General features: G+C 39.0%; 1 protein-coding gene across 2 annotated transcripts in view; it reads right to left on the minus strand.

The window, feature by feature from the left end:
• Positions 1-14,014, minus strand: part of C4H4orf50 (chromosome 4 C4orf50 homolog) — a 78,655-nt gene that overhangs the window by 42,581 nt on the left and 22,060 nt on the right. For both annotated transcript variants that reach the window (XM_064653257.1, XM_064653256.1), the window contains exons 10-11: positions 10,260-10,514; positions 8,742-9,152 (exon numbers count right to left, since the gene is read on the minus strand). In XM_064653257.1, coding sequence (XP_064509327.1) covers positions 8,991-9,152; positions 10,260-10,514 — 417 coding nt within the window. In that variant the 3' untranslated portion in view covers positions 8,742-8,990. The remainder of the gene's footprint in view (positions 1-8,741; positions 9,153-10,259; positions 10,515-14,014) is intronic.

Here is a 14,014-nt window from a genome sequence, read left to right on the forward strand (position 1 = left end):
GAGAACCTGTCAGGTCAATAAGGCTTCAGATCTACATGCATGTTTAATTTCCTGTTTAATATATTTATAAACTGGTACCTAAACATCTTACAGTGAATCCAGAGTTTGTGACTATAAATTAAGACAAAACTATATAGTTAATCCAGGGTATAAGTACAAGGGAAAAGTCCTCAGGGAGAAGATTCAAAAAAGAGTTAGAACAACACAAAAGAGAGGTTTCCAAGTGTTAATGTCCATTTCTCTTTTAGAAAGAGTAGTCTGGTGTTCAGAACAGTCACCTAGGACACAGGAGGAAGATTTCGAGTCTTTTTCCTGCTAGGCACTACCAGGTCACCACAACCAAGTCCCACATGACCTTAGTCACTTCACTACTAAAGTTCCTTGGGTGGGAATCATCTCTTTTTCCTGCAGTGTAGACTTGACATCTGAGGTAGTTCCACTCCACTTACAGTCAGTGAATTGAAAAGGCACTTTGCCTATTTTAGACCTACATTATGATGAGGTGAATCCTGTCATGTCATGTCACCAAAGAAGAACCAGGAAATGTTGAGTCAACTGTATGTCCACATGCGAAAGTCAGTGCAAATCACAGTCTCAGAGTCATCTACAAGGGGGACAACAGGAATGTGCTGTTCTGGGAAAGATGCAGGTGTCAGATAGAACAGAATCACAGAATCACAATACTCTGAGTTGGAAAGGACCCACTAGCATCATAAAAGTCCAACTGCTGGCCCTGCACAGGACAGCTACAAGAATCACACCATGTGCCTGAGAGCATTGTCCAAATGCTTCTTGAATTCTGTCAGGCTTGGTGCTGTGACCATTTCCCTGGGGATCCTGTTCCAGTGCCCAACCACTCTATGGGTGAAGAACCTCTTTCTAATATCCAGCCTCCTCTGACAAAGCCTCAGGCCATTCCCTTGTGTCCTGTCATTGGTCATCAATAGATCATCAAGAGATCAGTGCCTGCCCCTCCTCTTCCCCTCATGAGAAAGTTATGGACTACAATGAGGTCTCCCCTCAGTCTCCTCTTCTCCAGGCTGAACAGACCAAGTGACCTCAGCCTCTCCTCATATGGCTTCCCTTCAAGGCCCCTCACCATCTTTGTAGCCCTTCTTTCAATGCTAGTAGCTTTCTTATGTCGTCGTGCCCAAAACGGCACATGGGACATCACCCAATCTTGCTTTCACTGGGCATACACCTTCCTTTTTTGCCATATCTCCAGAGGAAGATTCCTCTTCAGCCAAGCTGGCCTTCTTCCTCATCTGCTTGACTTCCAACATTTTGGAATTGCCTGCCCCTATGCCCTTAGGAGGTGGTGCTTAAAAAATGACCAGAACTGATTGACCCAAGCACCTTCAAAAGCATTTTCCCAGGGGACCTTACTCACTAGAGCCCTGAGCAGCCCAAAGTCTGGTCTCCTCATGTCCAGGGTTGAAGTTTTAGTGGCACTTTTCCTCCTGTCAACAGAGATTTTAAACTCAATTACTTCATGGTTGCTGTGGGCAAGAGAGCCACCAATCTCTACTTCATTCATGAGACCCTCTTTGTTAACAAGAAGAAAATCAAGGAGGGCATTTTTCCCAGTCATCGCTCTTAGTACCTTTACCATGAAGTTGTCATCCAGGTGTTTCAGGAATTTCCTGGACCTGTTAGTGCCAGCTGTGTGATGCTCCCAGTTAATTTCTGGCAAGTTGAAGTTCCCCGTAAGGACAAGGGCAGTTGATTCAGCGTTTATTCAAAGAATAATTCTTTGACATCATTGTCCTGGCTATGCAGTCTATAGTGGACTCCCATGATGACATCCACATTATTTGTTAACAAGCAGTGGTTTTTTTCTGGCTCTCCTGAGTATCATCACACAAGGTACTTTCTGTTCTGAACTCAATTCAGTCCATGTAACACACCAAGATTCTTGCCCATATCAGTTGCAGCTTCATTTCTTAGGTTTCAAAAGGCTGAAGAGATCATTGCCTCCAACACCCTCTTCAACACTCACTCAGGGCCAGCCACCTGCCACCCACCACTAATTCCCCAGAATTAGTGCAGAGCTCCTTCTGTGGTCATTTACTCTTTAGTAGGTTCATTTTGACAGAAATGGTTTCTGGAATTTATCACTCGAGCAGCCACTGACAGGTTTGAGGAGACAGCAATTTCTGTTCATGAATAGGAGGCAATGGAGGCATATGAGCCATGAGAGGTAAATTAGGGGATGAAAGCCTCTGCAGCTATCATAAAAAAAATAAATGATCAAGATCTCTACCTCCCAGCTCAGACTTAGGAATTGTCCTCCATGAAACCATGGATTAATTTAGTGTTGATAACGCTGCGTGCTCTTAATGAAAGCTCTTTGGTTGGACCTTAGTTTCTCTAGACTTGTACTCACCAGCTGTAAGATACAGACAGTATACCTCTGCCTTACAAAATGATGTGGTATCCAGATCATATAAAAAACATATGTACATTTGTTATTTCTTTCTGGTAAGCTTTTGTACCTCAGACTGCCTATCTGCTCATCCACAGTCATTTGCAAAAAGTCCACTACCCACAACAGGTCTCTAATTAACTGTTAATTCAGAAGCCACCTCATATTGGTGATCATATCCAGCATAGAAAAGGCACATAAAATTGTAAGGGTGGCAGGGATGAGCAGAGTCCAGTCCCTCGCTATCAATAGAGAAGCTACATTTTGGAGTGTGGTTTCTCCTACAAATCAGCTCCTTTGAGTGACAAGAACAGCCTTTTGTCCCCAAACAAAGCTCTCTGTGCAAACAGTGACAACCTATCAGTACCCTCCAGCTAGGCAGCCTTACCCCCAGGTTTTAAAGCCCATTTACCAGAAGAGACTGTCTGCAGCCAGCTGGGAATGGAGATGTGGCTGCTGAGAGACAGAGTCCCCAGCCCACAGATGGGAAAGCAGAGAGGCAGCACTAAGCAGATGGTGGGGGCAAGGGACAGCCACATCCTCCCTTCTAGCTGCAGCTTTTACTAAGGATGAGAAAGAATTGCTCATGATTTTCAGCCTCGGAGCTGCACTACAAAAATCAGCAATGTGCTCCAGGTGCTTCCCACTCAAAGGAGGCTTTGCCAGCCAGCCATATGATGAGAAGCCATGGCAATTCAAAGCTTCCAAATTGTCCAAACAACACAAATACAACCCCAATGAACTTCCAGGAATCCTTTACTGAAATTCTCCTTTTTCCATGTTCTCACATCATAATCAAAAATGCAGTGACTAGGCAGAACGGGTAACATCTCAATTTTCTGAGTAATCATTGAATAAATATTCCCAGTAACCTACCAAAAAAAAAAAAAAAGAACTCTCTCCCCCATACTTAGATATTTGACCTGGTTCACTAATGGCTTGAACATAAAGACAGTCTCAGTGCCTGGGAAGCCAGGATCACAGCTGCTCTGGATCACCAGGCTGAAACCTAGCTGCTGTTGCACCCTGCTGAACCTAACCCACCATCTGTAACAGGATCCTCTAGCTCTTTTTTTTTCTATTTCTTTTTTCTCTCTTCTTTTTAAGAGCTGCTTACTTCACAACTCATAGCTTTTTCTCTCAAGAACTTGCCACACTACATTAAGATTTCCAAAAGCAGACAGTTTACATTACATGAAATACGACAGTGGCTGCAGTTCAAGAGATCTTTAACAAGGGTGCAAGTCAGTCTGGCTTCCACTGTGGGAGCTTGACACTTTCTCTAGTGGTGTCTAACTCCCACCCAGTAAAGGTTCAATGTTTTATGCATATAAAAGCAAGGCAAAGTTGTACTAACAATGTTTTATACAACCACTGATGGTTTTTCTTCCCATCTTTCAGCAGCAAGAAACAACAGGGAGCTACACTGCTATAGAGCAAGGATCTCCCAGTGGCCTGGTCTCACTGCCATCTACACTTGGACTGACAAGTGGGGCATGCAAATACACCAGTGGAATCCAGGGTATTTGGGAAAGGGAAGACAGATTCATACAAACCTGGATTTTAACCTGCAGTGGAGTCAAGGTAAAACAACAATTTTCACTATATAGTCTGAGTTTCCTCTTAATTTAAGGTTTAAATTTAAAAAAAATCAATCTCTTCTCATATTCCTACTTCTATTTGCAAATTCCAAGAGAGACAGGAAAAAAGAAAAAAATAAAGATCTGCAGAAAATCACTTATCCCTGTTATTTTATACTCTATTTATTCATGCAAAACTGCATGCAACTAAACATATATAGAGAGATTATATATGCACAGAAGTACTTTATACAGATTTATATGTAAATGAACATATTATTCTGTGGTTCACCATTATCCTGACTGATAGCATCAGAGCCATAGAATAAGGAAAGATTGCATTCCTAGCTAAATGTAATAAGCCAATGTTTCTGAAATACTCCATTTTCTCTCCTAGCCTTTCTTGTTCTCTTTATTTCCAAGAAAAAGCTACTGTGAGAAGGATGGACCTAAGTCAATGCTGCAAGGTGCCTGCCCTGATGAGAATACAGTTGTGCAAACAGATGTATGAGTTTTTTGGTTTAATTGAGCTCTAAGAGAAAGGCCTGCACTACAGGAATCTTTCATACATTATCTGGTTTTAATTAGGGGCTTTAATATCCATCAGCTTAAGGGCTCAATGAAAAGGCTGTTACTAAGAAGGTATTAGATAATACTTTTACAAATTAGAATTACTACTCAAAAAAATATAAACAGGGATTATTAGGGAGTAGAGAAAATTTAATCACAGGCAACTTGGTTTTGTTCTGACTCATACCAATACCAGCCCTGAGCTGAATGACCACAGACTGAGCATAATCCCCAAATTTCCTACGTGCATAAAAGCTTTTCATAGCACAAGACAAGCAACAGATAGAGAGTGGAAGGCTTCAGGAGCAACCCTTCTGCATCTTCTACAAATGTTTAATATCTAGTAGAACCTAGAGTTGACACTGGCATCATTTATTTGAAAAGAGAATGAGTTTTGTCATCTTTCCAGTGCCTTCCAGGCCTTCTCCAGAATATTAGTTCTTAAGGGGGATGCTGACCTTGTTCTTTCCACTGATTCTGATCAAAGCATGTCTGTTCTAGACATTCCTAAAATGTAACTGGCAACTGACTTCACCTTTTGGCCTTGCATAGTGAATTCTTTCTAGTTAAGTGAGACTGCATGCACAGGTGAGTGTAGACAAAAACAGGGCAACTTATTATTTTTTTCAAATATTATGAATGCTATTTTCCTGAAAAATAAGAGGAGTAGAAGGAGTAGTCTAATACAAGAATTGCATTGACGAAAGAGAACTCTTTTAAAATATACATGATCTGTCATCGTAGGTGTTCTGTTTCTTTGCATATGAACTTAAAAACCGTATTACATTCCCTGTTTATGACCTCTCCTACCAATAAAGAGCAAAACAGATAAGGCACAACTGCAGGAGAATTATTAGTTTTCTTTGATTACAGAAATATGCTTATTCAGCATTGGAAGAAAGTGATGTATTTTTTTTTCACCTGTCATAAAAGAATTGCTGTTCTGTCCAGTGGCTTTTCTCCCTCATAGCTGGTACACAATTCTACAGTGCATTTGTAGTCATAGGAATACCACGAGTTCCCTTTTTATCTTTCACACAGCCTTTAGAAAGCGCTAGGCACCATTTCAGGTTAATGCCTCCATGTAATTCTATTTTTTAAGTAATACTTCTGTTAAAACTAGAGAGAAAAGAGATAACCTCCCTGCTAAAAAGAGACATTTTGACTTCAGTATAGGGAGTTCAAGTCTAGAAAAAAAGAGTTGGGCAAATATTGTCTGAATATGTTAACACTCATTTGCTGCTAACTATTGATCCTAGAAAATAGCTTTCTGTGCTGTTTCAAACAATTTCTTTGGAAGTGGAAGAGTTTGTCTGAATGAGAAGCAGGCTCAGTGAGCATCTGTCAGTAGGAAACATGCTGTCATCCAGCTTCCTTCCAAATATCCTCATCATCCAGTCAAGTACAGATAATGCCATTTGACCCATGGATGACAAACAGCAGATCACAGGTGATTCAAGACAAGTCAACTGTTCAGATGTGCTCTGTAAGCACATTGCTACTGATAACCCTTAATTTCAAAAAAAAACCAAACCAAATAATTTACAGAATAAGGGGAAAAATTAATTATTCTAATGAGTCAGTCAGCAAACTCAGACTCCCAAAGGACCTCAGCCTGGCAGGACACCAATATAGGAACCATCTGGTCCACCACTCAACATTTTGGGTCAGATTTCTATAAATGACCATGTTTAAAGAATTTGAAGTGCCTTGTTTGATGGTGCAATACATCATCTAATCTTCTTGTAGATCAATTAGTGCATAATTATTTGGCATAATCTGACTATCACTTCTCATTTGTCCATTCAGTAGCAGGAAAAATGGAGTAGGACAGAAGTTCAAAAGAGAAAACCTTTAGCTGACCCACCTTTTCCAATGGTGTTGCATGCAGAGCTCCAAACTGATTGCTACTAATTTATTAGCATTCCTCCACTGTAGTGTCTAAACAACCACATTTTTACTTAAGAGAAATGAAGAGCAGCTGAAACAGCTGGCCAAATGATAATCATGGCATCTGCACATCTTTAAACAATGCTTTGTACTAGGAAGAAATGAAGTAGGATGTCTTAAAAAATTAAAAACACAAGGGGCTACAGGAAATCTGTGACTTGTGAAGCAAAGCTATGAAGTGCCAGCACAGAATCCATTTGCTGGATGAATTGCCTGAGTCTGTTTTGCATTGTAGTGCTTCAGTGCAGGTAATATCCTTGCAAATGTCTGGTCCTCCATCTACGCCTCTGTGTGTCTGTGGCCCTTGTTCAGGAAATTATTAATTCCAGCAGGAGGAAGAATGGGGCCAAATAACCTAATTAGCTTAAAATGAAGCCTTACAATTTAAAATAAATCACATTTATCTTTGATAGAAAGGGACTAGATTGAAAAAGGCTTAATTTCATGGATAGTTACTATAGTCCCAAACACAAAGTAGATAGCTACACTAGGATAACAAAGGCTTATTATCATATTATCATATGATATTATTATTAATGTCCTTATTAGCACACTTCATGCATTATGACCTCAGACCGAACTACCAGGCCCAGTATTTACTGACAGTAAGATAAAGCTCCAAAAAGCTCTCAGAAGGGCTAATTCTTAAAGCACCATTTTATCAACATAAAAGTCACACATTCAGTGTTTACAGGTGCTTTTGCACATCAGAATGTCTTTACATTTGACCAAGCAGCTGATGGCTGGATAGCAGCTATATCTGTCTTTAGAAGTTCTGGCCTGGCATTAGGAAGAAAAGAAAGGTACATGAAAGCAAAAGCCCATATTTTGGAATCTCACTGGTGTCTCCTCCACTTAGATAGCACTCAGAAACATTGCTTCCAGAGACTATTTCCCTTGGCATCTGGTGTATGTTTTCTAAAGATATGTTGGATGAAGAGCAATTCAGTTAGTGCTGTAAGCAACTGCACCACTACCTAACTGAGCAATTGAAGGCGGGTTTCCACAATAAAGTGTGAGTGTGTACATTAATATTTCATCAAAACCAGTCATTTTATTTCTGGCTTCCGAAAAGCAGCATCAAACAAATGTAGTAACATAATGTGAACCAACTGGGGTAATCAATGGATGCAGAGGAAAAGCACAGGAACTGTGCCATGTATTACTGTGCATTAATGCCCTTTAATATAAGTGATGAAAAACAAAGAAAACTGGGAGATATGAATAATGAAGGTTTTCCAAAAGAATTAAATCTGGTGGGATCACAATATAAATACGTATTTTGAGGAATTTACAACCATGCTGAGTTAAACTTCCTGGAGTCAACCAGCATTAGTGCACACATCCACCTGCACAGACACACTATTCCCTCCTCCTTTCCCTAGCCAGGATCCATCAAAGGTCCATGCATCCCATGCCACAAGTGTTTCTGAGCCAGGCTACGAGGAAGCGCTGTCCTGGCTGTGCCAGTGTAGGTGGCCTGGCACTCCATCCACTTCTCCCTGTGGCGGGTGTAGGGGTCTGGCAGCACAGGCTGCAGTCTGAATCATCCAGCCCTTGAACTCAGATGTTACTGTACCCATGATGCCCACTCAGTCGCATAAAGAAAGTCCTTGCGGACTTGTCCAGTAAGTTAAGCTTCAATTTGTTACTTAAAAGTAACAGTTGAAGGATACTATTTTACAGATACTACCACCTAGAGTAATACATTGGGTATCCTGCTGTAGTTCAGTCGATTAAAAAAAAAAGATTCAATTTTAAAAAGTATCCCAAGACTAAAGAAACACAGCAAAATGACCCTCCAATTTCTGTAAAATTAGTTTCTAGGAAGTCCATGATGCTACATTCCCTGAAGTTCCAGAGGAAGCAGTCACACAAGGCAGATGTTCTCTCAGAACCTGCCACAGCACACTGAAGAAATGAGTCATATATATAAGTGAAAGTGATTTAACAGGTTGCTTCACAGCCTCAGTTAAAAGAAAAGCAAAAGAAAATGGGGAGGCAGGCCAGCTAATTAAAAAATCCATAGGTTTCAATGATCTCAAATGTTCTAAAAACATTTTGATCATAAAAATATTACAGCTCTTTTTCATGAAAATTTTTCAGTCATCTCTAACTAGTTGCTAGGCCATGCTAAGTAGTAAAGTATCTTTGTTTTAAAAAATTATTAGGACTTTTGTACCAATAGGAAAAATCATATTGCTTAGATGGTTTACCTTGTTTTATTTCTGCAGGTTTTATTCTTTCCCGTGCAGCTGATTCCTACCCACAGGATTTCGACCTTTATTACTTGCTGACAACACGTCTGACAAATAGCTTTTTGCTGTGGTAGCTGAGGTTGAGCCATCTGTTTTTTCTCTAGAGAGCCATGCCTTATTCATAATGGCATTTTTCTGTTTCGTTCCCTGGGGAGTAGCACCTGCATGCTGATTTCCTATTTGACCCCAAAACACATCATCACGTTTCTACAACTGATCCCTCCCCTTCGTGGCCCAGAAGCCGCTATGCTCCAGAGGCACCAGTGCATCCTTCATCCTTGACAGCAGAGGCCAAGGGGCTTCCTTATGGATCGTGGGCAAGTTGCGATCAGCCTGTGGATTTGAGTTGGAGGAGACAACTGAAGGTATCTGAGGAGGAAAGAAGAAGAGAAACCATAACCTTGGATGTCACAGTGTGTTTCTGTATGTCATGGGGAAACAGGCCACTCTGTGCACTGCGGCTGATTTCAGCCATAGCTTCCCATGTGATTCTATGTAAAGCCCATGTCCTGCTTTCATTGGGATTTAATTACAGCTCATGTGATTTATATAGAAAAGTAATCTTTGAGCTCACAAAGGTCAGGTCAATCAAAGAGCTACTTGCATTCTCCCCTCCATAATGGTTTTCTTTTATGGCAATATTTTAATTGGTCCTTTTAATGTGTGACTGTGAGAGAGAAAAGGAGCAGGAAATTCGATTTGAATTGTTACTGGACTAAGTAACATATTATCAGCATTCTGAGTCACCATCTCATTGTATAATAAATTTCTTAACTAAAAGGACATTTCAGTATCTTCCATGTTTTTTTCATTAATGCCAAAAGCAGAAACAATGAGTTTGTTTTATCACACTTATTTTAATCCAAGATTATAAATAAAATTCAGTAGAGTAATATTTGTAACTACTCTACCTAACTGGCCCCAGAAATTGCATATTTGGGGGTTTTTTCCATACAAATATGGAGAGGTTATGTTGTCTCAGAGAGGGTGAAATCTCTTGCGTGTTTAGTTTAGCAGCAGACTGTCACAAATGCAATTGCAATTGATCAGCTCTGTTCTTAACAGGATTCCTGCGGTTAATGGAAATTACTATAAAGAGCTTCAGGGCAGAGGAATAATTGGATCACTAAAAAAAAAAAAAAAAAAAAAGAAAAACTTTGCAGGGAAAAAAGGTAGGACAAGATCAACATAACAATTTTTTTTTTTAAAACATCCAACAATTTTTGAAGATCATTTTACCAGAGAGTATACCATGATAAAAGCAAAACCTTTTAATTATTTTTACAAGCCCCAAGCCACATGTAAACAATGGGGAAGAAAATACATAACAAAAAACTTTAAACATTTATTATTGTCAGATTGCTTAAACTAACAATCAAATGTGCATCAATCAAAGGGATCATTCACATATCTGTATCTTCTGCCAAGAATAACAGATTTCACTAAACTAAAAACAGTGAGAAAATTTTTACTGACCCGGTAAGTTTTGCAATGGTTTTGTCTCAGTTCTCGATGCAGGGCTATGATCCTCTCCGGGCTTGTTAATTTGATAGGAGAACCAGCATACACGTTTGAAGTGATGTGAGAACTGTGGGTGCTATCTGCCTCTTGCTGAGAGTTTGCAGGTATTGACCCAGTCATCCCATTCACTTTGGCAGCTGTCTCGCGATCCTCTGGCTGTCCATTAGCCTGTGAAATATCTATGGAAGAAGGCAGTATCTGCAAGAGAAACTACAATTTTAAGAAATTCAAGCTAGATGAAGTTTTACGATGCTGTTTACCTTGGATTTAGTGCAAGCCGTTTGGATGAATTCATTAAAAGAAATATTCACAGAAATTAGCTGTAAATAAATTACATTTAGCAAAATAAGAAAAAAAGATAATATACCAATTAGTTTAAATGTGAAGCATTCCTGCATTGTTTAAAAAAGAATCCTGCATTTGTCCACTCATCCTCAAAACAAACAAAACAAACAAAAACATCTTGAAGTTTTAACTGCAGCCAAAAATTTGCCTTGGGATATTAAAAAAAAAAAAAAACCCAGATAAAATTAGACAAAAATTACTAATTTTAAAAATTGTCTCATGTTAGGTCTCCTCTTGAAGAATCCCAAAATTTTTAACATGATTCTTCTACACACATATTCTCTCAGTCCACACTACACAAGTAATTCAGGTTTGTCTGCCTATGAACGCCCAAGAAAGTTAACCTGGACTTCAAAAGTGTGTTAGTTCAACTGCATGAACTCTTATGCAGACCCTCCTAGTCTGCATAAACATAGTATTAATGTACTTGATCTTATTTCCCCTTCACATCAATTTTAACACCACAACAAACTATCCTTTTCAAATATCTTCACTGATCTGAAGTCAAATTTAGAGAGAAATGGCAGTTTAATTATGCACCTTTTCATAACAGCTGCAAGCAGGAATAGAAAATGTCCCTGAATAGAAATGACTACCATAGGGCAGTAGCATTTTATCATCCAAATACAAATCTATGATAGCTACAGGATCACAGTTACATTTTTTTTCTTGCAATTACACATAAAAACAAATTTCAAATTGTTAACAACAGGTTCGGCCTTTGGGTTTTTGAAGACTTATTTATTTATTTATTTCTAAAATTAGTATACCTGGTTATGCATTATTACCTCATTGCCTCTTGAAAAAGTTCCAGAAATGCAAATACTATAAATATTGCAGGTCAGGAAGAGTTACTTAATATAAAATACATTTTACTTAAAATAATATTAGTTTCGCTCTGTGCATCTTTAATGAGCTATAGCTACATCACTTTGTCCATAAAAAAACATAAATCAAGGAACTCTGAAATGCCATAGAGGTGTAAGATTGCTCTTAAATGACCCCTCAAAGAGAGGGGTCATTTACTGACAAGCTTCTGCATCTAAATATAGTTCTGTTACAACATGAAGAAGAATGCACAGTGTGTAAGTTGTTGCCACTGCCCAGAGAAGAAGTCTCACTGTCTTTCAGGGGTGATCACTGTGGGGTGTCCCCAGGATACACCACATAAGGAAAGGTGAGTGGTAAACACAAGCAATGAACACTAACATTGCCTTTGATCCCATTTCACCTCCTGTTCTTGGCTTCCCACAATAAGAGGAGGGAACAAATGCTGGTAAATTGTGGTCATTGGTCTTCATAGTGTACCCAACACAAGCACATTTGGCCAGCTGAGACACTGCCCAGGAGCAGCTGCCACCTGGATCATTTACTTCAAGCTGAACAAGAAGCCAGGGACAAAACAGGGACATCCAGGAATTGAAAGACCATTTATATTGGCCAACTTCGGGCACGCAGTTTTGATTGCTGCTCTTCCATAAAAGACTTACTTTTTCTATGCTGATTACAGAGAGAGTCTGTGACACTATATGGATACTGCATTTATTTAGGTAATGTGGCATGAATACCCAAACATATCCTAGCATCATAGGCATAGATCAGATGGAAAGTGAAAGCTATACATTCACATGTTCCCCTATAAACACAGAAGCCCAAGGCAGCTCCAGAAGTCCTTGGTTTCTAACCAAGGTTACGAGTGCAGCATCTCTCCCCAGCACTAACAAAAAGTGCTGGCTGGCTGAAAGCGATGCAGGGGTCATAAAGGGCAGTCCTGAAATGTTTTGAGGCATGAAGAGATTGGATCTAAAATTATTTGATGAGAATTTCCTCACTACAGGAAGCACAGTTAGAGGCATCCATGGTGATAGATGAGAGCCAGCAGGAGCAGAACAAGTTCTAGCTCAGTGACCCATGCAAAGGCAAATCACTGTCCCCCTCATAGACAGGAGAGCTGGTAAAGCTACCAGAAAAAAACACAGCACCAAATCAAAGCTGTGACACTGGAACATGTCATTTCTAGAAAAATAATCTCCTTGCAGGGTCATTCCTTTCCTTCAACTGTTTTACCCACAAACTCTTTTGCCTCTTGGAATTAGCAAATTCTTCTGCAGCTAAAGTAGTGAAACTCAACAGAAAGGTGGGTTAATGCAAACCCTGGTGAGTGAAGATGCTACTACAATATGGTCTGTGCTATATTTGCAATTTGGCATGATTCTCTCAAAAAGGCTCATCTTTGGTGTTCCATAAGACTCTGTGAAACACTAAAGATCATATTTTCTATAGCACTATGGATGCAGCTAAGCAAAAATTCTGCATTTTGTCTCAATGCCCAGACATTAATTTCTTTGTCTTTTTTTAGGTTTGTTTTCTTTTGCTATTTTTAATTATTTTTACAATATTGATTACAATATTGATGTTTTTTGATTTCCTCTCAGTTTTCCACAAATTAACCTACCTAGAAAGAAATGAAAATATTGTGATATTCCACCAAATTCAAAAGAGTGTAAACTTGCATAATGTGAAGTTCTAGAAAGGATTGCCATTAAAACCAAAAAACATCACTGTCCCCTAACATTAAAAAAAAAAAAAGACAGTGATGTCAGAGATAAGAATAAAATGTTTTAATTCATCTGGATATTTTTCATTTTAAATTTTATCTTAATCTAAATTCTAGCATTTATCAAATAATAAAGGGAAGTTAGTTTTTTAAAGCTTTTCTTTTTTAGTCATGGCTATTACTCTACTGGCATTTACTGTTCTAGACAAATGCATGCTGTTGCCCATGAATTACCATGTAAAAACCACTGCTAAAATATCTGCAATAAAAAAATCTGCTGTATTATGTATGCAGTCAGGAAACAGATCTAAATCTTTGTCAACTAAACCCAATTTTACTTTAAAATGGCACTAATCTTGAGTATGGACCATGTCCTCAGCCACCACAAATTCTTGAGATATCCTCTGCGCAAACAGCCATTTACATGATTATTGAACAGCTTTATCAGTTATTTCACTGGAAAGGCCAGACTGCCATTAACTGGCTTGTATTTCATGCCCTTTAGTATTTTTAATAATTTTACCGAAGGTCAAAAAACATGTCTCAGCAGTGGATTTTACCCTTCTCTAAAAAAATTACTAAATAACACCTGCTCTTTAACCCACTTGGAATTCTAATGATTGAAGTCACATTTTCTGTAATGTCAGGGAAAAAAAAAAAGGCTCTTCCTGCAAAAAAAAACTTCATCTTGAAAGATTCCTTCTTCTTGGTCATCATTGTCCCCAAGAGATTGAAAGCCCTAAGTTAAATGCTTTTAGGGTGGGACTCACCTGACCAAAGCATATCTTCTTCTTCTCAACCAATGGAA

The sequence above is a fragment of the Pseudopipra pipra genome, chromosome 4, assembly GCF_036250125.1.
Source record: "Pseudopipra pipra isolate bDixPip1 chromosome 4, bDixPip1.hap1, whole genome shotgun sequence".
Lineage (NCBI taxonomy): Eukaryota > Metazoa > Chordata > Aves > Passeriformes > Pipridae > Pseudopipra > Pseudopipra pipra.